This window comes from Arachis duranensis, chromosome 3 (assembly GCF_000817695.3).
Source record: "Arachis duranensis cultivar V14167 chromosome 3, aradu.V14167.gnm2.J7QH, whole genome shotgun sequence".
Lineage (NCBI taxonomy): Eukaryota > Viridiplantae > Streptophyta > Magnoliopsida > Fabales > Fabaceae > Arachis > Arachis duranensis.
This window is the reverse complement of record NC_029774.3, coordinates 128,718,341-128,745,660: the sequence shown is the minus strand read 5'-3', so window position 1 is coordinate 128,745,660 and position 27,320 is coordinate 128,718,341. Positions and strand designations below refer to the sequence as shown.

The window sequence follows — 27,320 nt, the reverse complement described above, 5'->3', positions numbered from 1 at the left end:
ATAAACAAAGAAATAATAAGAATTGCAAAAAATAATAATATACATGAAAAATTAGAATACTAAAAAAATAATATAAAAATTATTTATCATATACTTAAGATCATAAAAAAATTATATATATATAATTAAAATTAATGATTAAAAATTACTGAAATACCGATGTACTAATATATTTGAAATTTTTTTTAAATTTTATAATGTTAAACAAAAAAAAAATATTTTATAATTTTTTAGTATACTATCAGGGCTCTTTAATTTAGTATTATTTTAACCTATAAATTTTTATTATTTATGTTTCTATTGTTACTTATAATTAATTTTTTATTTAATTTATCATTTTTGATAGATCATAATTTATATTATGCAAAATTTTGATAATAAACGTATTATATTATAACTATAATTATAAATTTTACAAAGCCGAATATAAAATAAAATTTGAAATTGTTAAGAGCTCAGGATATCGCGGTTTCTTCATCGATGCCATTTCTGTTCATTGTGTGTTTACAAAAGTCAATATAAACTGGTGTAGTGGTTTATGCACAAGCCAAATTTAGTGTAAACCGTGACAGAATGTAGCGAATTTACGTACAATTCTAATCTGCGACAGGTATTGCGATTTACATATAATTAAAAAAAGTTGCAATTACATTAGTATTTTAAAAAATTATAATTGCTTAAAGTTTTTTCCTAAATGTTTTAAATATGTAGATTGCCTACTTAATATAGATGATAGTTACCAATTTGAATACATTTGTAGACTTTACCTTCCTGATCAAATTCACGGATCAATAATTGCTTGTCGTGCCACAATTCTTTATGGTTGACGAAGGAATGAAGACTTATTTCGTGTAACTGCTATATGGATTAGTGTTACTACAATTTACTCTGTTGACCAACTAATTATTTGACTATGTATACAACATTACAACACATTACACATAATTGTAATCATTTGGAAACGCTATATCACCGACGTTGCAATGCAACAAGTGGCTCTGATTCTGGATTCAGAATGTCTAAAAGCTTTTTATATAATGATCGAAAACAGCATCATATGTTTATGTTATCCATCCCTTTTTCTCCGAATATATAGCATCAAACTATCAATCCTTATCTCATGCGAAATTCAGGTGTGGTCCCCATATATATCTAATAACAAAACGTCAATTTAAATTAATAAATCTAAAATGACAGCTGGTTTCAAGTTAGTGTAGCCGCGCATACTTTGATAATGAAAAACGTTTTGTATTTACGTGATATGTTTATACCCACCGAATCCATTCTATAGATTTATGTTATTATTGGTACGTACCATATGTGCCAGCGAGATACTAGTGCACGTACGTTATGTTGGACGGTAAAAATTTTGTGTTTGGTCGAGTGTTATTAAATTAATTATTTTTTAGTATATTTAATAAATTTTTAATAATAAAAATAAAAGTACTAAAAAAACATTTGTTTTAGAAGTTATGATTTACATCTTTTTTTAAACAATTTCACTACGTAACCAACAACAATTCTACCAATTTCTACCATCTCTTATTTATAACTTTGTTTAACGAAAGTATCTTTATGGATGTGTCTAACTATATGTGTCTAATGAAAGTGTCTTTGTAGATGTATCTCTTAGATGTATCTCCTTATACATGTGTCTCTTTATAATAATTAATGGGCAATAAGCCACTAAGGTATTTGTTTTCTAGTTTGACTCATGGGAAATTTCCAATTCATTATTGGAAGTTGGAGAAACAATATCGTCATATATCATTGCTTATTTAAATTTTACAAGTTCATTTAAATAGTTTCATATCTATATTCTAGATAAGAGTTTTGTTAATAAGCATTCTAAGGACATTATATTAGTTAATTGGATTATGCTATATGTATACTAAAATCAGCCATTAAAATTAACCATCAGTATAAAATATATATTTAATATAAAATATATATTAAAAATAAATTAAATCACATATATTTATATATAAATATAAAAAAATTATTTTTCGTGCAAGAACAGTTTTATGATATCTTATTTTTGGTGGATGCTATGGTAAAGTTGTCAATTTCATCTTTTTGTAAAGACGTTTTTCATTTTATGGTTGTTATTGATTTAAAAGCGTAGTATTAAAAGTGTTGCTTAAAGAGAAAGTGTTACCCTTAATCGTTAACTTGGCTCTGATACCAATTTTCAATTTCGACTTTTCTTTTAATTCCTTTTTCGAAATTTCTACTAACTCTTCATATTTTTCTTCGAATAAGTTTATAATTTCTTAAATTCTCAAAGACTTCTTTTATTTCTACACTTTCTCTTATTTCTAATTATCAACAGTTTTAATTCTTTTAAATTGTAATATAGTTTTTCAGGCATTTATAAATTTCCTAAATTTAATTCTAACTTGTTTATATTTATTCTTATTTCTATCATTTTTATTATAAGGTCATCAATTTCGATCTGAAGATTGTTTAATTCTCTTTTATACTCCTCTATTTTATTTTTTAATTTTTTCGCTCTTTTCCTTTTTATTTTATTTTCTGGTTTTTCAATCTTTTTATGCCTCATAAATTAGGTAATCTTATTATAATTCCTAAAATAGTTTTGTTTATCATTATTTATTTTAGAATTTCTGCAAACTCTATCATTGATTCATCACTATTTTTCAGAGATTCTATTAATTTTTCTAGCTCTTCAACTTCTCTTTTTAACTTGTTATAGATTATTTTTAGAGCTTTAAATGCTCTTTGATTTATTTCAGAAAACTGCAAATAATTCAAACGATTTTCTTTTTCAAAGAGCTCTTGTTTCTTATCTTGATAAGTTACATATATTTCTTCCTTATTTATTGTCATAATTTAGTATTCAGGGTTTCATTTAATTTTTCGACCTTTTTTGTTAATTCTTTTATTTCAGAGTTTTCTTCTTTAATTTTTAATTTAGATAAACTTAAAGGACTATTGATTTTAGATTCTCTTATTTAAAAATTTGATGAAACCGATCTTTTTGATGGTTCTTTTAATAATAGAACTGAGTTTTCCATAACTTTATATTTTGGTATTTCTGTTTTTACAATTTTCTGAAATAATTTATCAACATAAATTCTTTCTCTATTTTTAAATATTATACTATGATGGCTATTTGTTAAAGCATAATTTATTGCATATGTAATTGAAAATGGTCATCATCTTGTTCCATTAAACTTTTTCTATAAAATTTATAAGTTAAACTTATAGATCTACCAAGATTTTCAGTTGATAAAGGTATAGCATATCCAAGATGGGCATTAAGGCATTAAATTTAACATTTATATTTGCCAAATTTCCATGAACAATTTCAATTATTTGATCTATTGCGTCATCAGTAATTCTTTTATCACGGATTGCTAAACTTATTGGTGAATTAATTCCTTTCATATATGTCGATTTAATTAAAACTTGTATGGTACTAATATGAATCTATCCAATTTTAGATCTTTTCTGTTGATCCTTAATTTTCTCAATCTGTTTACTTAATTCTTCATCATTTATCAAAGCTATTTCAAGTTCTCTATTAGCAGTTTTTATTTTTACAGGACTTCAAGTTGAATTTTTCCATAGTATATTATATTTTTTCTATTAAAAACTTCTTTTAAAAGACTTTATTTATTAAAATTTTTATTTGATTTGAGATTTAGTTCTGTTTTCAGAACAACCTGTTTTTTATTATCTAATAAAGCAGTTAATCTATAATAATCCGATTCTTCCATTAATTCTAAGCTTTCTAAATAATTCATAACTAAGATATTAGGATAAAGGCGTACCATTCTAGAGAAAAACTTCCTTTATTTAGTATATTTTACATAATGTGTTTTTATCTCCAGAGGGGAGATTGTAGATATTAACTCCAGAGTGGAGTTTAAAACTATTTTTTCCTAAGGGAATTCTTTTGTCAGACTACAGAATCGCCTCGGCAGCTTCCTCCTTGCTCTCCTAGCATATGAGTACTCTTAGCCTTCTACTTTCTGTTTTCTGATACTTCTACAATTGCCTAAAAACTCTATTTATAATGGTTGGGTCTGATGGACAATTTCCATCCTTACCCTTCTTATGACGTCATTGCTTACGTCATTGTTTATTATCTTGCACCAACTACACTGTTGGTGCTCTATGACCTAAGCGCTTACGTCATTATACAATAATGTTGAGGGATGCTTCAGATGCACTGTCCTCTTCTTTTATCATGTGGGTGGATGCACTGTCCTCTTCTTTTATCATGTGGGTGGATTCCATTTCATTATTGCTTTCTTCAGATATTTTCGAGGCACATAGCTGGCACTTGTGCTCTTCTCTGTCTTTTATCAAATAGCAGAGATTCCTTTTTATCCCTTCAGGGAGCTTTTCTAAGAGTCCGGATAAATTGTAGAATGCAGATTCAAATTCCACCAAGAGTCTCATCTCTCTTTCTTCAATTTCATTTCTTTTGCTGGACACAAGCAGAGTATTTCTGCTTTTATAATTAATTCTTGTGTGAGATTCCCTTGTTATTTTTTGAGTTCTTTCAAAGACCCTTGCTAATGTGCTGGCTAGTCTTCCTTCATGACCGTAGATTGTTAAATCTTGAATTTGATCAATTGGTTGAAAGTTTTCTGAGAAGACGGACATGAATATTACTTGGTGTGCTGGAACTAAGCATTCTTCTTCTTCACTAAAAATAGGTTGACTATTTATAAATTTTAGGGATATATCCCTTGGATTTACATTTTCAATCATATTTTTAAATCTCTTTACTGCATCAACGAATCCTGCAGGAAACTCACTAATAATTTTTAGATCATTAAAAATTAAAATTGTATCAATTAATCCATACTGGAAAAACTGATAAGTGTCAGATGGGAAAGCCTCTGGAAAAATAACCAGCTTTGTTAGCTGTTCTTTGGCAATAGGATAGTATCCCAAACTTGCCTTTTTTTTCTTCAGTCCAATTCAGGACTATATTAAGGGTTTCTCTGATATTTGATCTACAGACCCTTTTCTTTTCCTTGATTTCAGCCCTTGTAGGAATGTTTCTCATTATTTCTGTTCTTTGGGCTTGAATTGGAGCTTTATCTGCTCTTTTTAGGGTTTGCTCTAGATGAAGAGCTTCATATTCCCTGAAGGATTCCTTTGCTTATTCCAGTGTTAAAAATCCTCCTTTATGAACTATCTTTGATTGATGTGTGAATGGTGCTGCTTTTTTCTATACATCATATACTCCTTTCATGGGGCCATTATAAATTACATAATATTTTTTATCTTGTATAGATTTTTTAATAATTTCAGCAATTGTTTTATTTTCTGAAATGTTTTCTTCACCTGGTTTGTCCACCATGCTTAGCTAGCCAAACTCTGATGGTTTTGCTTGTTGTGTTGATTTCATTGCTTCAATAGCTTTCTTGAGGGATTGGATCTGTGCCCTTATTTGCAGACAATGCTTGCATTCTTCGAGTTCTTGCTGATATTTTTGAATTTCTTGATTTAATGCGTTGTAAACGAACTCCATTCTCTTGTCAATGTATCTGCAATAATATTTTTGTCACCTTAATATATTCAATTTTTATTGGATATTGTAACAAAAATAATTGCCATCTTACCAATCTCCCATGATTATAATCAACTTTTAAATTGTATCGAATGAAACCTGTTATGTAACTTGAATCTGTCCTTAATGTAAATTCTTTGGGTAGTAAATCAATTTTCTATTTTTTAAGAGATTTAATTGCTGCTAGAGTTTCCTTTTCATGAGTAGCATATCTCTATTCTGTTGGAGTAAAAGCCCCTGAAATATACATGCAAAGTAATTCCTTCGGGGAATATTTAGAATCTAGTGATTCTTTTTCTTGTTCCAAACTTTTTATAGCTTTCTTAGCTTTTAGACATCCTGACCAGGTTATGTCTGAAGCATCTGTTTCTACTATTAAGTAGTCATTTTCTACTGGAATATAAAATTTCGGAAGCTTTTCACATAATTCTTTGATTCTTTGAATTTGCATACTATCTTTTTCTTCCCATTTCTATTCTTTTTTAGTACTTATTTTTGGAAATAAGTTTTTAGTGTATTCTGTTATATTCTTTAAAAATCCTTGATCAGAAATATAATTTATACACCCTAAAAATCTTTGTAATTGTTTTCTATCTTCTATTTTATTAGAAAATAAATTTACCTTTTCTAAAATATTTGGTTGAAGTTTTAGCTTTCCTTGAGTGGATAAAATTAACCCACGAAACTCTATTTCTTGTCTTGCTATTTTTGCTTTCTTTTTGCTAAGAACTAATCCTTTTTCTTTACATCTTTCTAAAACTATTAATAATTTTTGAAGATGATTTTCTTTATCTTGTTTTGTAAAAATTAATATATCATCAATATAAACTAGAATAAATTCATTTAACTCTTTTGTTGGGCAAGTAAAAGCAGTTAATTTCTTTGTTTCTTCGTCTAAACGAAGTTGCCAATATCCTGATTTTGCATCAAGAGATGAAAACCAAGTTGCTCCTTTGATTTTTTCCAAAATAGAATATTTTCTTGGAAGTTTATGAGCATTACCAACAGTTGCTTCATTTATTTTCTTATAATTAATTACCATTCTTCGTTTTCCCCTTTTAATTTCATTATTGTTTCGACATAAAAGGCTGGAGCCGCATGAGGACTTTTACTTAGTCTTATAATTCCTTTTTCCAAAAGATCTTTACATTCTAATGAGAACTCTTCTTTATCTCTTGCGGAATAAGGAATTTTATTTGGAACATTTATTTCTTTTGTAGGATCTTTTAATTTAATGCTTACTAATTCTTTATTTGTATTTTTAACATCTAAAGAATTTTCAGCGCAAGTTTCATCCAAAAGTTCTTCTATTTTTATTTCAAGATTATTTTTTGGGATATTTATCTGAAAATATAAATTTAAATAACATTAACATATAGAAAATATTTTAAATTTTAAAATCTTATCTATGGTAGTAGTTGGTATCTTTATACGTTTTGATTTTTGATTTATTGAAGAATCGTGTGGAGCTTTTAAAACTATATATGTTAATTCTTGAATGAATGGATGATATAGCTTTAAGAAGTTATTTTCTATGATAAAATTCATTCCAGAATCTAACATATATATGGATGGAACAATGAACCTATAATTTTGAATAAATATTTCAGCCATTTCTGCTTTTTGGTCAATTTTATGTATTGATTTGTCAGCTATTCTAACTCTTAATGGTTTCTTTAATTTTTTCCAATCAAGTTTTATATTTGTACTAGCAAAGCACTGTGTTGCTCCAGTATCTATGAAAGTATTTATAAACTTTTCTGTTATTTTTATAGTAATAAATGTGGCATTATTGCTCAGTCTCTGAGTCTGTTTTTGAGACATATTCAAAAATATAGTCTAAGTTATCATCTGATTCTTCTAATGGTTCCATGAAACAAGACTTAGCAATTTCTAATTGTTTGGTAAGGTCTTTTTTATCCTTCTTTTTTGGACATTCATTTGCATAGTGTCCTTCTTCTTGGCAATACCAGCACTTACAATTTTCTTTTTTATTTGGGCAATAGTCATTTTTTTGTTTTTTATTTTTACTGTTACTTCTTTTTCTAAAATACCTCTTTTTTCTCCAATTTGGATAGTATTTTCTTTTTCTAAATTGATATTTTCTTTTTCTTTGAAAATTTTTATTAAGACCATATTTTTGAGGTATTTCTTCATTATCTTGACAGCAAATTCTAATTATATTTTCAAATTTTTTTTGAGTTGCTTCTTGCATACAACGTTCTTTTATTTCCTCTCTTATTGTAGAGGTTGCTCCTCCAAAATTATTTTCAATTGTTCCTCTATTTATTTCTCTTATAAATCTTCCTATTATAAATTCATTAGCAGGGTATGGAAGTTTTGTTATATACATACTAAGATAATGGTTTTTATCTTCTTCTTTTAGTTTATAATAATGTATTCTATATTCACATATGTAAGATTCCACATTACATAAATCATATATTTGAATATTAGCTAAATGATTTTTCGCTTCTTGATATTTTTTATTATAGACTTCTTGTCTATGATCTATAATATTTTTTTCAAAAAATTCTTTATATAGAATTATCATTATATGTAATATCTTATTGTAAACTGTTGTTTTTGTTACTAATTCTTCTATTATTTGGTTTTCTATTGATGTCATATAATCTCTTACAGTTCCTTTAGTATGAAATCATATATAATTTCATATATCTCCTCCAGACAATTCACTAAGTTTTGGATTAGTAAAGGCTTCTAATAATAAGGAGTTCAACCAGTTCTCAAAAATTTCTTTTTCATTCTTTTTACAGTCTAAATCGAGCATTCTTTCTCCTTCCGTTTCCTGGATTTTAGGAACGTACTTTGATGGTATTTTTGTATACTTTGAATTTTTATTTATAAATCCCTTTTTAAAAGCATAATTTTCAAACCCTGTTTCCCATTTAAATTGAGATTGATTATCCTTAGATGTTCCAGCTTCATTTTTTACTTGTATTGGAATTGCTGGTTCTTCATCACTTGAATAATCTAGGATGTGTTCTTCATTTTTTATACTTTCAGAATTTACTAATTCTTCTTCTATTTGAAATTATTGTTCCATAATATTATTTTCTTGAGCCATTTTTAATTGTTTAAAAAGCATTGTAACTTCTTCTAATTTTTCTTCAATATTCATAATTTCAATGGTCGTTTTATTTTTAGTTTTGTTATGTTGGCTATATTTTGATTTTTTTCTTCTTTTGGGATTCTCTTTCTGAAAATATTTATTTAATATTTGTTTAATTTCGTTTATATTAGGTTCCTCTTTTTCCTTATTTCTTTGAAAATTTATGGATACTAATATTTCTTCAAGCATATCTACTATAGAATTTAATTGTGGGTTAAACGTATGATAAAGATGTGGAGAATCATTTCCATGGTAACATTTTTTAGAAATTCCATGTGAAATATAAGTTTTTTCAGGTTTTTGAAATCATTCGATAAAACTTATAGTAAAATAAAGATTTTGAAAAAAATTATTTTGTATTGATTTTAAGAATTCGGTATCATTACAATTAACATTAGTTAAAATCATTAGTTTTTGATCTATTAATTTTGATAATTTAATTATTTCTTCTCTTAAATCTTCTAATTTACTTTTTTCTATTAAGTGACGCTTTTCTCATAAAATGTTATGATTTTAAGTGTTACATAGTTAAAAGTGTAGCTTTATAATGTATGATTGAGGTTTTGCCAGGTAAACGTCTTTAGAAAAAGTTGTTTTTGAAATCTTTATTTGAGTGGTGCCTATCTTATTTACATTTGTTTTCTCTCTTTGATACACTTCCTTAGCTGTTATTCACAAGAACAGTTCTATTCTTACATAATATATCTTCTAGAATATTAATCGCAATAAGATCCTTCTCAAAAATTACTTTTGATAAGAAACCAGTAGAAAACTATAAAACAATAATATTTGAGTGAATAAAGAATTAAGAATAAATAACACTAATCTAATTTTTTATTATATTTTTATTTTTATGGTGATATATTTTTTGGTTAGTTATATAAATTTTAAATTTTATGTAATAGCTAGCTGCTAGCTAGTATATATTGTTTTGCTTTTATCTTGTGACTGTTATGCGTGCGAAGCATGGCTTAATATAGTACCGAGTATCGGCTACTATTTTAGATATCTGTGGGGTTATCTGTCGGATACATCTAATGCATTATTGCGATGATATATCATATCATATCATATTATATCATATATATAACATAGACCGTCAATTTTTGTTTAATAAAGGTGAATTCTATTAACTTCTTCTAAAATAATATATATGTTATTTTTTATAATGTATCACATTTTAATTAGATATTTAATTATTTATTTTAATTTTAGTTACTATTTTAATATAGTAAAATTTATTTTTATCTTTTTAAATTATTACCTAAAAAAATATTTCTTTTCATTAATTAAAATACATTTTTACTTCTTCATTTTTTTTCATCAGTGACTTTCAAGCGTCGTCGTAATAAAAAAATACTCGATCATCATCAAAAAATTTATACTGCTATGGATCAATCAATAAAGTAAAGAAAAAGTGTGACGGACACTATTTGAAAGTATCATGTATATAATTGACTAATCATAAAAGTTGAACGAAAAATAGGAAGAAAGTATTTTTTTGGACTATAATTTAGAATCGATCCGGTCCAGACCGGTAAGCTACAGGTGCAAATGTCTCTATGTAATCTATCCCAGGAATTTGTGCATATCCTTTAGCTACGAGCATTACCTTATGCTTCTGAATGGATCCATCGGGATTAAGCTTAGTCTTGTATACCAATTTAACTCCAATGACATTTTTGTTTGAAGGGCGATCTATCGATTCCCATGTGTTATTCTTTTCAATTAATTCTTGCCTCTCAATAAATATTAAATGTGCGATTTCCTATGTCATTCCTATGTCATTGCTAGTTACTCTCTACCCTTTATCATCTTCTCCGATGATACCTAAAATTTCTTTGAGATGGAGTATTTTTTAATTTCATGTGAATATGATAAAAGTAAGTTTAACAATAATCGAAAAGAGACATAAAAAAAATATTTGCAAGAATATTTGATATAATTTTCTATTTCTCAAGAGCACTTCTATTTTGTCTGTTTTATTTATTTTAGACATGTATTTCATATTTATCTCTTAAATGTCTATAAAATTTACTTTTGTATCTAAAAATTTTAATACTAAATATTTTTTATTTAAATATTATTTTTACTTTATAAAAAATACTTGTAAGAAAATTGATTTTTATCTTTTTAAACTTGTGTTATTAATTTTAACAATTTATTTATTTTTTAAATAAATTATATATGATAAAAAAAGATTTAGAATACAAATTTTACTATTATATTTGTATGTTCTAGACTTTAATAATACTTTTAAGTACTCTAAATAGATTTATTTTATTATATTATATTTTACATATGAATATATGTTATATCATGTAATTAAATAAAGATATATTTTTTTACTGAAAAATTAATAACCAAACTAACTATTAATTATATTGTTAAGGGGCGATCCACGGTAGAAAGAGAGATCGAATGAGAAGGCAGGAGATAGTGATGACATCGGTGCTGGCTATACTGAGAAGAAGTGCTACGAGCTACAGAAATTTAACTATGTCTTTAAGAGATGATACTGTTAAAAACAAGAGATTAAATTGGAGAAAAGATTTGTGTATTATTGAGTATATTCAAGTTATCTGGGATGATACAATATAAAAGGGTATTTATAGGTACTAAGAAAATCGTAATAATAAAGACGTAATCTCCTATAATAAATATTCAGATATACTAAATAATACTAATTGATCCTAATTATATTCTAACAGATACACTAAAGAAAGAAGAACTGAGGACAGTAGATGGCGACGACGTCACCGCTTTTTGTCACGACGACGATAGCGATACCTAAAAATACCGAAACTACGTGATGGGGAAGTGAAAATATGCTTCAATCAACGGAGGAGAAATTTTGATATTTTAAGAAATTATTAAATTATCCCTTTTAAATAATAATTTAAATATAAAATAATTTAATTATAAATTAAGATAATAACCAATTAAAATATAAGTTATTTTTAAAAATAACTTACATATTATATTTTAGTGAAAATCGAGTAGAATTTAGCTTTAATAATGCCACTTTGTTTAAATATATTGTCAAGTCTCACATACATGATACATGCGCTTGCCCCTTCACTCGGAACTCTATAAATGTCAATGATGTCTGTTGAGTTTGTGGCTTCTTAATTAGAAGAAAGGATTTGGGACAACCTAGGCTTATACACTTCTTCCTTCCATATTACATTGCACAAGTACAGGTACATGTTTCTCTTCTCTTATAATCTTATATTGTCTTAAATAATAGAAAGAAACTTGTGGTATATATTAATTTTTTTAAAAATATTTTTCTTGTTACAATAGAAATCCAAGCCCTTCACCCTTACCCATTTTCTATTTTGTTGATGGGTTATTAACTAAAAGGATAGTTTTCTAAAATGGAACTGTTTTGTGTTTTATTTTACAACATATACATGTGTATTTAATTATTTTTCTCTTTAATTTTACGTTTTCAAATGTGAGATCTAGAGGCTTTTTTTTTATTATTATTATTTCTTGGTCTTTGTATTTAATCTCTATTTTGATAACTACAAAAAAAAATTTTTTAATATCCGAGTAAAAATTATATTAAAAGAGGATACAATGATTAAGGTGCAAAGAGTTAATTTTTCTTTTTTTTCTTTTTTAATATCCGAGTAAAAATTATATTAAAAGATGATACAATGATTGATATGAAATTATTGGTCCCAAAGAAAAAGAAATGGAGTTGGAATTGACACCAAAGAGAGCAGAAATAGTGTTTGAAGGAGATGGAGGAGGGTACTACGCTTGGTCAAGTCCTATGTTGTCTAAGTTCAATTTGGGTGGTGGTCGCCTTCACCTTAAGCCTTGGGGCTTCGCTCTTCCTCATTATGGAGATGTTTCCAAAGTTGGTTATGTCATTCAAGGTAACCTACACTCTCATATTTTCTATTTTCCTTTTTAGTTAAATTTAGTGCTCTATAAAATTTAACATTAGAGTAATGCTAGCCAACTTTTTTTTTTCCAATTAACATTAGTTACCTTTTTATAATTTTTTATTTATCTTTAAATTATAAATTCTAAATCATAGATATTTAACTATAAGTCTTCAATTATAAATTTAAATTCTAAAATCAATTAATATTAACTCATTAAAAGTTAATTTTTTAATTTCTTTTAACATTATTATCATCCCATCATTTTATTTGTATAAAAAAAAAACTAAATTTAAATACATCTCTTAATATTAGTAAAAAAAAGTAAGTCTAAGGTTGTATGTAGATTGGATAAATATCCGCATACCAGCGATAAATATCCACATCCAATCCGAATTTTGTGGATATTATCTGATTTGCAGAGCCATCAAATCAGATCTGATCTGCATTGCGTTAGGATCGGATTGCGGATTTGACAATGATATTCGCAGATCCGATTTGCAGATCTGCATATCGGCTTATCTCATACAATAGTATAGTTTATGATATATTGTTTTTAATTTTTTATGTTGTCTTTAACTTAGAATAATTAAATTTAGATACTGTGTTATTATTACTTTGTTTTGTTATTCAAGAGAATTTTTATTGATAATATTTTAAAAGTAAATAGACTTAAACAGGTAAACAAATAGATTTTTTGGATATTTTTAATAAAAACAGCCAAACAGGGCTTTAAAACACTTGCGGATCGAATTGGATCTTACCTAAAAAAATGTGGATATCGTATTCGATCCAATTCGTAAATGTAGTGCGAATAAGATAGAATTAAAGACTATATCCAATCCGATCCTTGTGTAGCTCTAAATAAGTCAACAATAACTTATTCATTTTTTGCATACCCTTATGTATATATGATTATTTAAGTAGTAAATTTAGGATGAAGTTTCTCTAAATTCAAGACAATGGTAAAGTGAGAAAATATAAATTAACTATTTTTAATCAAAATTATAAAACTTACATATACGATAAAAAATATAAATTTAATAATATTTAATTTTTTATTTAATTACTTTACGATTTTTGTTATTTTAAAATATATTTTTCTCTTAAAATCTATGTCTATTATATATATAAAGAGAATTCAACAAATTTTAGCATTTTTTTTTTCTAAAATATATTTGTGTGTATTTTTTTTCCCTCAAGTTAATTAACTCAAACTCAAATTACATGTTGAAGTTATTATTTCTTGAATTGTAAGTATGGCACATATATATATGTAGGGAACAATGGTGTAGCAGGAATAGTACTCCCCAACACTAAAAAAGAAGTGGTTGTAAAGCTTAAGCAAGGTGACATAATACCAGTGCCTATAGGATCTGTCTCATGGTGGTTCAACAATGGAGATTCAGATGTTATCATTGCTTATCTTGGTGAAACCTCAAAGGCTATTTTCCCTGGTCAAATCAACTACTTCTTCCTATCTGGCTTTGGAGGAATTTTAGGAGGCTTCTCTTCTGATCTCACAAGCAAATCCTATAATCTCAACAAAGATGAGACAAAAATACTCACAACAAGCCAAACTGGTGCTGTCATAATTAAATTACAAAAAGAAAAGGCTCAGGACATGCCTCATCCCCATGTAGACCTCACCAAAAAGATGGTCCATAATATAGATGCCTCAAAACCTGATTATAGTGTCAATAAAGGTGGCTCAGTCACAACAGTAACAAGCAAAGAGTTCCCTTTTATTGGGGAAGTTGGGTTGAGTGTGATTATAGTGAAATTGGAACCTAATGCTATTAAGACTCCATCACACTCAATTAGCCCTGTGGCTCAGTTAATTTACATTGCCAGAGGAGGTGGCAAAATTGAAATTGTGGGTTTGAATGGACAAAGTGTGTTGGATACTCAGGTTGAGGCTGGTCAATTACTTCTTGTGCCACAGTTCTTTGTGGCAGCTCAAATTGCTGGTGATCAAGGAATGGAGACTTACTCTGTTGTAACCACTGAAAAGTAAGTTTGAGCCAAACATAATTGAGAAAGATAATTTTTTTTTTATACTGAAACCATACCACACATTTTTTCTTATTAATATTTGGTTATATTACAATAATACTCTTTTATTTGTTTGCAGTCCTTTGTTTGAAGAGTTGGCTGGAAAGGCATCGGTGTGGGGAGCTATGTCCCCTATAATTCAAGAAGTGGCTCTTAATGTTGACTCTGAATTTCAGAAGCTTTTCATATCGAAGATTGAGGAGACAACAAATCTTATCCCCTCTGATATTTAATTCGTATTGTATGTATGAGTATGACCTACGTGTTATTTTATTTTATTTTTTATGATATCTTTGATTTGGTATGAACCCCGTGATGGAAGCAAAGATTGCATGCAATTTAATTAATAATATGGGTTATTGTACGAGTGTTTGGGTTATTGACTTACTGTACCAGTGTTTTAATTGCCAAAACGTGGTCTTAATTTCATATGAAAAAGTATAGGCATACAATGAAAATACTAAATAATGTGAATAATAAATATATTAGATGTTCATTTTATTAGATGTGTAAATAATTATTCTAATATTAAGATTTAGATAAATAATTTGGAGATGTAGTGTATTTTACCTTAGTGCTTTTTTGTAATATTGAATCGAAAGGTTGAAAATATTTTCAATATTTAAATACCTGAGTGATTATTTAATATTTATTTGATGATGAATGTTAAGAGGTCAATAAATTTAATAATTTGTAATTATTAATGAGTTATTATTAACATTTTTAATGATATGAGATTATATTTAATAATATAGAATTATTCATTTTTTTGTTAGTTAAGTACCGATTAAATTTTAATAAAAATATTAGTTTCTTAAATTTTCTCTTATTTTATTTAAATAAGATCTAGATTGCAATAATGTGAAAAGACTAAAAAACACTATTAAAAAGAAAACAGTGGAATTCAAGGGAAAAGAGAACATAACACGGAATTGAAAATTAGGGATTATTAAGATCTGTCATCGACTCAAAATTTAGTGTGGATTTTTTTTAGTGACTAAATAGAAAAGAAAGAAAAAAAAAAGAGACAAAACCAAATTAATTGGCTAGGGTCATATCTAAATCTATTAGATGTTGAAGCTCACTCCATGGTTGGCTCCAATTCGAGTGAATGTCCGCAACAGAAGCAGCTGCTTTAGCCATACAATCTGCAACACTATTTGCAGTCCTCTGAATTAAAATAACAGAGACTCTCCAATTCCAATTCATAACCTTCTGAATATGCTTTGCCAAATCCCATTCCGGAATATCCTTACTAAGCATTCTTTGGTTTACCAAAAAAAGAGCTTCTAAATAGTCTGTTTCACAAATAATCTCACGAAATCCACTCTCCCAAGCAAGAAGTAAACCTCTCCAAATTGCATACAATTCAGCAAAAAGAACACTGCACACTTCGACTTTTCCAGTGCAACCTTTCAACCAACATCCATCAGGATTGCGAATAATACAACCAAAACCAGCATAGCCAGAAGGAGCAAACCAACTAGCATCACAATTCAATTTAACAGAATGAACTGGAGGTGGAACCCAATGCAAACAAAGTGAAGGAGGAGACAGAGATTGATGCATAGCAAAAATAGTGTGAAACTCCCTTACTGAACTACGAATCAAACTCACCACTTTACTAGCACTCCATGAATCATCTATATTAAATAAGTCATGATTTTTGCTTCTCCAAATCCACCAGATAGTCGAAAAGAAAAGAAAAGCATCTCCACTCCTTGCACCTCTGTAGAGCCAATCATGTAAATTCGAGTTATCTGAATACAAGCCTAAAAGGGTCCAGACCTCCTTGGCACTAGGGCACTCCCGAAGACAATGAAGAATGGATTCAGAACCATTCTGACACCGATGACAGGTGCTAGATAAAGCTAAACCACGACCCAAACGAAACTCTGCCGTAGGAATAACATTATGAAGACTGAGCCAAATCAAGAACTTATACTTCTCAGGAATATGCAGACGCCATACCCACAAGCAATTATCATGCTCATTCCAGTCAAACTTTCTTTTGGCTAGCCAACTGTACCCACTCCTAGCTGAGTAGAGTCTAGAAGATGCCACACCCCACGACCAACCCGAACTCTCTCCAGCATTCAAATCCGGATTATAAGCATTCAAACGCTATTTGACATCTTCTGGAATGATAGAGAAAATATCATGGAGATTCCATTGACCATCTTTCCAAACGTCTCTAATAGTTAAATCAGAGTCAGATATATGTACAAAAGGGACATCTTGAGCAATTGAGCCCTCAATACTCCAATTGTCAAACAAAAAAGATTGATCAAGTGACCCAATGCACCAAGAGAAGGCATCCTTAAGAGCACCAAAAGCCTTTGAGATACTCTTCCAAACATGAGAAGCATTGCAAGGGACAGGGCCATCTAAAACTCCCTCATTCCTCAGATACTTCGCCCTCAATAGAGCAACCCAAGGCTTGTCCTGACAATGAAAAAGTTGCCACACCAATTTACCAAGTAAAGATATATTAACACACGCAGGGTCTCTAACACCCAGGCCACCAAATTTTTTTGGAATGATCACGGTCCTCCAATTAACAAGAGAAAGACCTCTACCATCAACTTGACCCTTCCAAAGGAACTGTCTCATCATAGAAGATAATTTATCGCAAACACCAATTTAGTGTGGATTGAAAGTATATTTTATTGGGTTTGATTATTTTATTTTTGTTCGATTTTATTTTTGAATCAGATTTCAGTTATGTTTTGTATCACCACATTTAATTTTGAAATTGATTTTTTATAATAAAAATTATATATTTTAGAGTGAAATTAGTAGTATCATATTATATTTTTATATTTTAATTAATATTTTTTGTATTATACAATAAAATTTATAAATTTGTATATACTAATTTTATATCAAGACAAATTGGTTTAACCTAATTTATTTTTAGTCACTTTTAAATCGAATTAAAATAGACCTATTATCCTTTTGAAATTGGTCCGGATTTAATTAAATCTACCTAACCCATGAATACTCCTATAACTGTCAAGGATAACAAAAATTCATTGTGAGTAGTCTTTAATTGTCAAATGCCTGTAAAAGTAAATTCAATTCAATCCAGCTGAAATTGCATGCCTATATAAAAATTGGAGAACTAACAATTTATTCAATTCAAGAACATTGTTACGTGAGCTAATGAGTCATGTGTAGTGGTTAGCAAGCTAGTTAGTTAGGAGTTGTGGATATAGGCAGATTCTGTTAGTGAATAATTAGGAAATAAGTTTGTTAGAATGCTGACTAAATAGTTAGTTATGCAGCTCATCAAGTTGCTGCTATTTATTAGCTAAGAAAGGTGAATTGAATTGGTTTTTTGGTGTGCAAACAGAAAATGAATTCAAGAGTGACAGAGTTGTGACACAAAATACACTCTCCTCTGTTTTCAAGCTTCGTGAAGTTCTTCCCTTCATCTCCCCTGAACTCACCATTTCAACATGGTGCGGTGAGCGTGGAAGGGGAATGATGATAAAAGGTTGAGAAACTTCGAAAGAAGTCTGCAGCACATTTCTTCATTCTTTGTCTTCTTCTTACAAAATCAATTTTCTCTCACTTTTCTCATCTAATTATTCTTCTCTTCCCTTAAACTCAATCGATAGAGACTGATGAGATTTGCGTTGTCGTGCATCAATCCGGCACTGGCAAACATTTCCGATCAGCGAGATTGAGGGAAGAAGTTCTAAATCTGCATCAACAAGATTCATTGATTTGATTCTGAAATTAGGATTTGCGAACAAGAGGCGATGGAACGTGAAGGTATTGCATCGGTTCCTTCAGTAGACATTCATGCACTTGCTGCGTTGGTGAATCAGATCAACATGATGAACCAATCAAGCACGAACAAAGGTCAATCAAATCCAGCATTGGATCCGGTGAGTCCTTATTTCTTACATCCTGGAGAAAATCCAGGATCAGCCATAGTTGCTGTTAAATTGGTAGGGAGTAATTCTCAACAGTGGGAAAGAGACATGTGGAGAGCATTGAAGTCCAAGAACAAGCTGAAATTTGTGGATGGATCGATTCAAAGACCATCAGAGGATGATGCATTGTTTGAAGCATGGGATCGTTGCAACACATACATTGCTTCTTGGATCAATCACTCTCTAAGCCCTGAAATTGCTCAAAGCGTCATGTGGATTAACTCAGCCGAAGAATTATGGAAAGAATTGAAGCATAGGTACAGTCATGGTGACGTGTATAGAATAGCAGAATTGGAGGAAGAATTATTTGCAACCAAGCAAGGAGATGCATCAGTAACTGCTTACTATACTAAGCTGAAATCGATTTGGGAGGAATTGGAAAATTTACGTCCAATTCCAAACTGTTCAAGATGTGTGGAGAAGTGCAATTGTGAGGTGAACATAATGAGAGGTTACAAGGAAGAATCTAGAACAGTTAGGCTTTTGAGAGGTCTTAACGAACAATTTTCAACTGTGAGATCCCAGATCATGCTGATGGAGCCGTTACCTACGGTGAATGTAGCCTTTGCATCCTTATTGCAACAAGAGCGGCAGCTGAACCTGAATGAAGTAATGGAAGAAAAGGCATTGTTAATCAATTCAAGAAATGAAAATAGTAGCACAAACACAAGAGGAAGAGGCAGAGGCAGAGAGGGAAAAGGCTATGGCAACAATGCAAAGAATGGAAGAGGTTCCAAACAATGTTCTCATTGTGGCAAGCATGGTCACTTGGCAGACACATGCTACAAAAAGCATGGCTTCCTCCCTCATTTCAAGAACAATGGAGCCATGATCAACAACATGGTTGCTGAAGATGATAATGAAGTAAGCAATCAATCTCAGAAGGAAAAACTTGGCAAATCTGAGCCATATTTCACCTTAGAACAAAAGGAGGCTTTGCTTGCTCTTCTGAACCAACAAGATGCACACCCAAAGCATAGCATAAATCAACTTGTCACCACAACTCTACCATCAAACCAAGGTATCTCTTACATAATGTCACTTTCTACATTCAGTCCTAAATCCTGGGTCATTAACTCAGGAGCAACCAATCACGTGTCATATGCCAAAAATTCATTTCAAAACCTGTACCAAATTGAACCCGTACTAGTTAGCATGCCTGATGGCACAAATACATTAGTCAATACTGCAGGAACAGTTGTGTTTTCTGATCAATTTTCTTTGCTACATATCTTTTATATTTCAAATTTTAAATTCAATTTGATCTCTGTCTCAAAATTGACAGCCGATTTGCAATGCAAATTGATTTTTGATGAAAATGAATGTGAAATCTAGGACAAAACTACCAAGAGAACAATTGGTGTAGCTGAACAAAGGAGAGGGCTCTATGCTTTTGAGAACCTCACACCCATTCAAGCTACATCACAAGTTGCATCTGCATCACTTGCATCCACACTGTCAGCACAGTCCACACACTTAAGGCACTCTGAACTATGGCATCTTAGATTAGGACATTTACCTAATGATAGAATTGTTGTTATGAAAAAGGAATACAAAGATTTAAAGTTTTCAATTTGTAGTAAGCCTTGTGATTCTTGTCATTATGCAAAACAAAAACGGTTGCCTTTTATGTCAAGGATCACTAAGAGCATGAACAACTTTGACATTGTACACATTGACATTTGGGGTCCTCTCAATACTATTTCTGTTTCGGGTTTCAAATATTTCTTGACTATTGTGGATGATAAAAGTAGATTCACTTGGTTGTATTTTATGAAATTAAAGAGTGAAGCTAGTGAATTAGTCAAGAATTTTGTTAAAATGATTGAAACTCAATTCAGAGTAACAATTAAGAAGATCCGAACTGATAATGGAAATGAATTCAAACTGAACAATTTTTATGCATCCAAAGGAATCATTCATCAAACTTCATGTGTTGAAACTCCCCAATAAAATGGCATTGTAGAAAAGAAGCATCAACACATTTTGGAAGTCACAAGAGCTTTGATGTTCCATTTCTAACATGCCAAAGAAATTTTGAAATTTTGCAGTAGCACAATCAGTTCACATAATTAATAGAATTCCTAGTGTGCTATTGCAAAATCATTCTCCTTATAAAATTTTGAAAGAAAAACAGCCTGATATATCTTACCTCAAAGTCTTTGGATGTCTAGGATTTGCTTCAACAAATTCAGCTCATAGATCAAAATTAGATCCGAGGGCTATTAAATGTGTGTATTTGGGTGTCAAAAAAGGTGTCAAAGGGCACGTTCTATATGACTTGAAAAGTAGAAATATTTTAATATCAAGGAATGTATCATTTTATGAACATGTATTTCCTTTTTCATTGCAAAATTTAGTTGACAATAACATTGCTATTGATCCTGCACCTATTACTACATTAAACAATCTAGCATTTGATGATCCATTTTCTGAATTTCATAGTAGCATTAATTCCCATGCATCACCATCAGTCAATCATTTAGATGAACATCAACATGAGAATATTATACCTAACACCATGCCTGCATCTTCACAGTCCAATGATTCACCACATCTTAGCATGGCATCTAATTCACCTCAGGAGATTAGAAAGTCCACAAGAAATAGAAAGCCCCCTGCATATCTAGAGGATTATCATTGCATGCCAGTTGTGTCATACACCAATTGTTCCTCGAATTCAACTCTTAATTCACATGATTCTCATCAATTTTTCTTGAAAAATTTTGAAAACATGTTACATGAGCAAACAACAAATTTCTTTGATCAGTCCACAATTTTATTTTTGAGTCAGAGTCACCTTCACCCCTCCTCCCAATTAATGCATCTTCAATTCTATCCACCACACATACTTCTCAACTCAAACACAAAGAGCCAAAATGCTATGCCGAGGCCGTTTGTGATCCTAGTTGGCAGGAGGCTATCAATGCTGAATTAACTGCTCTAAGGGAAAATAGAACTTGGACACTTACCAAGCTTCCTGATAGAAAGAAGGCTGTCGGGTGTAAATGGGTATTCCGTTTGAAACTAAAGCCTGATGGTTCAATTGATCGCCACAAGGCCAGGCTGGTTGCTCAAGGGTTCACCCAAACAGCAGGGGTGGATTATTTTGAAACATATAGTCTTGTGGTGAAAATGAATACCTTTCGAATCCTCATGTCCATTGCTGCAGTGAGAGGCTGGTTTGTCCACCAATTGGATGTCAACACAGCTTTTTTGCATGGTGATTTAGCTGAAGAAGTATATATGCGCCCTCCCCAAGGTCTCCAACTATCCTCACCAGATTTGGTTTGCAAATTGGACCGTTCTCTTTACGGCTTGAAACAAGCCAGCAGACAATGGAACACAAAATTGTGCACCACACTACTTCAAACTGGATATTCTCAATCACGACATGACTATAGCTTTTTCACAAAATCAAACAAGGGCAAATTCACAGCCATTCTGGTGTATGTCGATGATTTAATACTGGCTGGAGATGATATGTGTGAAATACGATTCATCAAGCAACATCTACATGATCTCTTCAAGATCAAGGACATTGGGGACTTGCAATTTTTTTTGGGATTGGAGGTAGTTCGAAGCAAAGGGGGAATTGCAATATGTCAAAGAAAGTATTGCATCGATCTACTCCAAGACTACGGGTTAATGAAAGCCAAGGCAATCTCAACTCCAATGGACTACACCAGCAAGTTGACAAAGAATACTGGAACTCCGCTTAGCTCAACATCTGAATATAGAAGGTTAATTGGAAGATTACTCTATCTAACCAATACAAGGCCAGATATATGTTATGCGGTTGGAAGATTGAGTCAATTTTTGGAGTGTGCTACTGACAAACACTTTGAGGCAGCTATAAGGGTACTTAGATATCTCAAGAATGAGCCAGCATTGGGACTGTTCTTTTCATCTCAGACAGATTTGGAGCCAACCGGTTTTTCAGACAGCGACTGGGGCACCTGTTCGGACACAAGAAGATCAATATCTGGTCATTGCTTCTTCATAGGTACTTCTATTGTGTCCTGGAAAAGTAAAAAACAAAGTACAGTAGCCGTATCATCATGTGAAGCAGAATACAGAGCCCTTGCTATGGCCACTAGGGAGGCACAATGGATTACTTACATCTTAGAGGATTTGCAAGTGAAACTACAGAAGCCAATTGCTATGTATTGTGACAGCCAATCAGCCTTGCATATTGCGGCAAACCCCGTCTTCCACGAGAGAACCAAACATATAGAGATGGATTGTCATGTTGTAAGAGATAAATGGCAAGAACAAGTAATCAAGTTGTTGCCTATTACCACAATTAACCAAACAGCTGACATATTAACCAAAGTATTAGCTCCTAACATGTTTCAAAAATGTTGTAGCAAACTCAGACTGGTGAATGTCACCGATTCTGGTTTGAGAGGGGGTGTTACGTGAGCTAATGAGTCATGTGTAGTGGTTAGCAAGCTAGTTAGTTAGGAGTTGTGGATATAGGCAGATTCTGTTAGTGAGTAATTAGGAAATAAGTTTGTTAGAATGCTGACTAGATAGTTAGTTATGCAGCTCATCAAGTTGTTGCTATTTATTAGCTAAGAAAAGTGAATTGAATTGGTTTTTTGGTGTGCAAACAGAAAATAAATTCAAGAATGACAGAATTGTGATAGAAAATACACTCTCCTCTGTTTTCAAGTTTTGTGAAGTTCTTCCCTTCATCTCCCCTGAACTCACCATTTCAACAAACATCTTACTTCAAGAACATGTTCTATTATATTGTTCTAATAAATTTTGTTGTCTTGGTTTTCCGAGCACCACTTTCACCAGTGAACAAGCTAGATTATTGGCCTTGGCTTTCTTTCATCATTGCTCTAAATCATGACCAGCAGATAGTCACTATTGCAGTTTAACATAGCTGACAAAATATCAAATTCAATTAATGAACACACCAGTTGCAAACGAGATTCCCTTATACTGCTCCGTTTATACGTCTACAATGGCAAACAAATCAGGCAAAATTTTAAAACATGAAGAATGTGAATGAATGGCATAACAGTGGGCACAAAAGATTATGGGAAAAAAATTTTCATACATAATATATCTATAATCTATCCAATTATACTACGTGTATACATTAAAATCAGCCATCAATGTAAACTATCGTATAAAATATATGTTGAAATATCACACATATATTTATATACAAATACATTACTAACTGATTTTAGTGACTGATGTTGGTGTATAAATAATATTTTTTATATCCCCATAATATGTTGGTTACAAACATGAAGTTCATTATGAAATATACTAAGTATGAAATGCACCAGGATTGAGCGTGGAGTTGGACAGATATATTTTGATATTTAATTATGCTAATACTAATGTCAACATTAAAAATTACTGATCAATGTGATATTTGGATCAATTCTTGCATAATTGAGATTTTTTCAAAAGGAATACGGCCAATATATATTAGAAGATAACTAGATATTCACACAAGCTTTGTTCAACGTCTAAGATCTCACATCAAGTTGGTCTCTATGAAAATTTGAAAACAACGCAAGACACCACATATATGCCATTACCACCAAATACGAAAAATAAAAACAAACAAAGCAAGATGAGGTGTTTACATACACAGGGCAACCTAGATGGAGGATTGTGATAGCCCATGTGGAGTCCAATATGAGCTCATTATATACGGAGATTCAATATTATTGGGCTTAAAATGGATGCTAATATCAGTAATATTAAAAGGATTGGGTTTTGGACACACCAGTACCAAGGTCCATTTGAACCCTATGTTGGGCTTCCAACTCCACCAGACCACCACCACACACTTTATTTTTTATTATTTATTATTTTCAAATTTCAATATGCACAATACACCTGCTTTGAAATTCCTATAGATTTTGCGTTCTAATCCAAAGCAAGTGTGCGTGTGAATTGCGAAATGGCAACTACTACTACTACCACCATGTTAGTAGCATCTCATCTCTCACTGCTCTCAAGATATCGTGTTCCCCGAAACGCTGCGTTTTGGTCGCCACATCATCATCATCATCAAAAGAGTAAGCTAAATTCATGGTCCATTTCGGCAAATTCTTTCGACCTCTCCCCTCCGCCAATCGACCATGACTTCCTGGTCTGCTCTCAGCTTCTCTCTTTTTACTATTTTTAATTGTTCTTATTTTTTAAAGCTTTCTTTTCTTTAGTTGTGTTATTATTTTCTTGATTCTTTTGCAGGACACTGTTAAAACTGCAGGCGCTAGGGTTTCTGAGGAAGGGATCGTTGAAACATTTTATAATGATGATGAAGCGCTCGATGCCTCGGAGAACGGAGTTGCGGTAATTTTGTTGTTTTATTTGATTATTTGTGCCTGTAACTTGCTGCTTTTTAGTTGACGGTTTGTTTTAGTTCCTTGAGCTGATTAATCCGTGATTCTAGAGAAGTAGAGATGCTTCAGTCTTCGTGGATTACCATAACTAAATACTCATTGCTTTGGATGTGTCTAACAAAATGTTAAAGCTAATACAATTTTTGAAGTCTAATAGTTCGATGAATGTACCATTTTAGCTAGGTTCATTACAATTGTGCTAGATAATATGTGGGATTTAGTTGTTTACTTAATTTGATTCTTTGTGGCGTCTAATTGTGTAGGTTGTTGATCTTTCACATTTTGGGCGGATTAGAGGTATACTTGCTTTCTCTATCATTGTTAACAAAATTTCCTAGCCATATTAGGTTAGATAAAGTAAAATTGGCAGAAACATGCATAAAGAGACACTAACGACAAAAAAAAGGGGCAAAATATTTTTGCATGACTATTTTTCTTTTGCTATTTTCTGTTCATGATTAGTGTGTAATGTGGTACTTATTAGTTACTTGTAGATCAAGTGAAATGTGGTATAAAACTAAGCATTCACAACACAACTTAAACCTATTGGGGAAGTAAACCCTTGAAATGTTTAATGTTTTATTAATTTTCTATGCATATATTTTGTCAAATCTGAAATGAAGTCAGTGGAGAAGATCGTACCCAGTTCCTTCACAATCAGACTACTGCAAACTTTGAATGTCTGCAGCCGGGGCAAGTACGTACTGGAAGAAAGTAGCATTGTTTCATTGAACTAAGGCGTTCTTTGGAAGTTCTCTTCAATTTATTTTTATATTTCATATTATAATACAGGCTTAAGTAATGGGATTTCTAACTGAAATCCATAGGGATGTGACACTGCCTTTGTGACCCCAACAGCTCGAACAATAGATATTGCACATGCATGGATCATGGTAAACTTCATTTCTTGCTTGTTTTCTCTGACTTTGTTAGTGGTTGTTCTCTTTTCTACAATGTAGTGATATCTAAGTTTTGAAGTAGCTGATGACTTTCTCCTATTGCTTTGACAGAAAAATGCAATCACATTAGTGGTTTCACCTGAGACCTGTAGGACCATTACGGAAATGCTGAATAAGTAGGTAACATCATTTAATGATAGCATTCTCACAAAGAGCTTAAACCCTTTTTTTTTTTTTGGGTTAAGAGAGGAGGAATATCATCAGACTATGGAAGCTGCACGAATTAAATCTTTACATATAATGATTTCAAGGTACATATTTTTTGCTGATAAGGTAGAGATTCAAGACATTACTGAGCAAACAAGCTTATTTGTTTTGTTGGGACCTAAAAGTGACCAGGTAAGAAACATCTTACTTATTAGATAAAAAGCAAGAAACAGTATTTTTCTTTTACACCTTTAGGTTGTTTGCAAGTTGGAAGGTTGGAGAGGAATGGAGGGCTTGTACTTGTAGTGTAAAATTCACACTATAAGCCTTTCCTTCCCACCAAACATCCAATTCACAAAGGTACAAACAACCTTAGTGTTTTGAATGACTAAGTTGGTAATTTTCAAAATAATGAAATGAACAGGTCATGGAGAACTTGAAACTTGGTGAACTTGTGGGAAAACCATATGGCACACATCAACATTTTAATGTGAGCGTGACCATACTGATAATCTAGTGTGATGTGTACCAATTATTAGTTGTTCAAATTTTGCATGTTTAACTTCTTCATAACTTCTTAAAATGATTTAAACTTATTCTTCCCATATAAAGTTTCAACAGCATTACATAATTAATATCTGTTATAATGTTTTCCTATGGTTGAAAACTTGAAAAGCTTAAAAACCTACATAATCTATTAATATTCATGTAAAGGAATTCTCTGAAATGTCTTTGAAATTTGTAGGTTGATAAGCAGCCTTTAACTATAGGGGTTGGAAATATCCTTTCTGAAGGTGGTTTTTCATTCTTGATGTCTCCAGCAGCTGCTCCATCTGTCTGGAATGCTATTCTTGCTCAAGGGGCTATTCCAATGGGTTCTAATGCATGGAATAAATTACGGATAATTCAAGGTATTGAGAGTATCACTGACTTGACTTTAGATTATATGGACTTTATATATAATTAATATATACATACTTTTGCATTATCTTTTGATCATGACTTGACTTCTCAGGAAGGCCTGCTCCAGGAATGGAGCTTACTAAGGAATTCAATGTCTTAGAAGCCTGTCTATGGAACTCGATTTCTCTAAATAAGGGTGTGTTGACTGTTATTTTGCAGCTACTGATCTGCATATAACGTTGATACTTGTTGGATGCTTAGGTCTGTTTTTGATCTTAGGTTGTTACAAAGGACAGGAAACTATAGCTAGGCTGATAACTTATGATGGAATCAAGCAGCGGTT

The 27,320-nt window shown here is 31.0% G+C and overlaps 2 protein-coding genes across 2 annotated transcripts in view; both read left to right on the top strand.

The window, feature by feature from the left end:
• The first annotated feature begins 11,733 nt into the window (after positions 1 to 11,733).
• Positions 11,734 to 15,020, top strand: LOC107481859 (cocosin 1). The gene is made up of 4 exons (XM_016102202.3): positions 11,734 to 11,890; positions 12,383 to 12,577; positions 13,867 to 14,599; positions 14,721 to 15,020. Exons 2-4 carry the CDS (start codon positions 12,391 to 12,393, stop codon positions 14,872 to 14,874), a joined length of 1,074 nt encoding a protein of 357 aa, XP_015957688.1. The 5' UTR covers positions 11,734 to 11,890; positions 12,383 to 12,390; the 3' UTR covers positions 14,875 to 15,020.
• A 9,440-nt stretch (positions 15,021 to 24,460) lies between these two features.
• The window catches only part of LOC107481863 (putative transferase At1g60990, chloroplastic), a 3,539-nt gene continuing 679 nt past the window's right edge, over positions 24,461 to 27,320 (top strand). Inside the window, exons 1-11 of the mRNA XM_052259556.1 lie at positions 24,461 to 24,715; positions 24,817 to 24,918; positions 25,232 to 25,265; positions 25,592 to 25,665; positions 25,796 to 25,861; positions 25,979 to 26,043; positions 26,179 to 26,266; positions 26,499 to 26,564; positions 26,820 to 26,985; positions 27,090 to 27,173; positions 27,257 to 27,320. The exon at positions 27,257 to 27,320 is cut by the window's right edge and continues 34 nt beyond it. Coding sequence (XP_052115516.1) covers positions 24,524 to 24,715; positions 24,817 to 24,918; positions 25,232 to 25,265; positions 25,592 to 25,665; positions 25,796 to 25,861; positions 25,979 to 26,043; positions 26,179 to 26,266; positions 26,499 to 26,564; positions 26,820 to 26,985; positions 27,090 to 27,173; positions 27,257 to 27,320 — 1,001 coding nt within the window. The 5' untranslated portion in view covers positions 24,461 to 24,523. The remainder of the gene's footprint in view (positions 24,716 to 24,816; positions 24,919 to 25,231; positions 25,266 to 25,591; positions 25,666 to 25,795; positions 25,862 to 25,978; positions 26,044 to 26,178; positions 26,267 to 26,498; positions 26,565 to 26,819; positions 26,986 to 27,089; positions 27,174 to 27,256) is intronic.

Bases quoted from the DNA above. Each gene is read 5' to 3' on its own strand.
- LOC107481859 (XM_016102202.3), top strand. From the start codon at position 12,391: ATGGAGTTGGAATTGACACCAAAGAGAGCAGAAATAGTGTTTGAAGGA. The intron at 12,578-13,866 runs GTAACCTACACT...ATATATATGTAG, and splicing joins AGTTGGTTATGTCATTCAAG to GGAACAATGGTGTAGCAGGA. The intron at 14,600-14,720 runs GTAAGTTTGAGC...ATTTGTTTGCAG, and splicing joins TCTGTTGTAACCACTGAAAA to TCCTTTGTTTGAAGAGTTGG.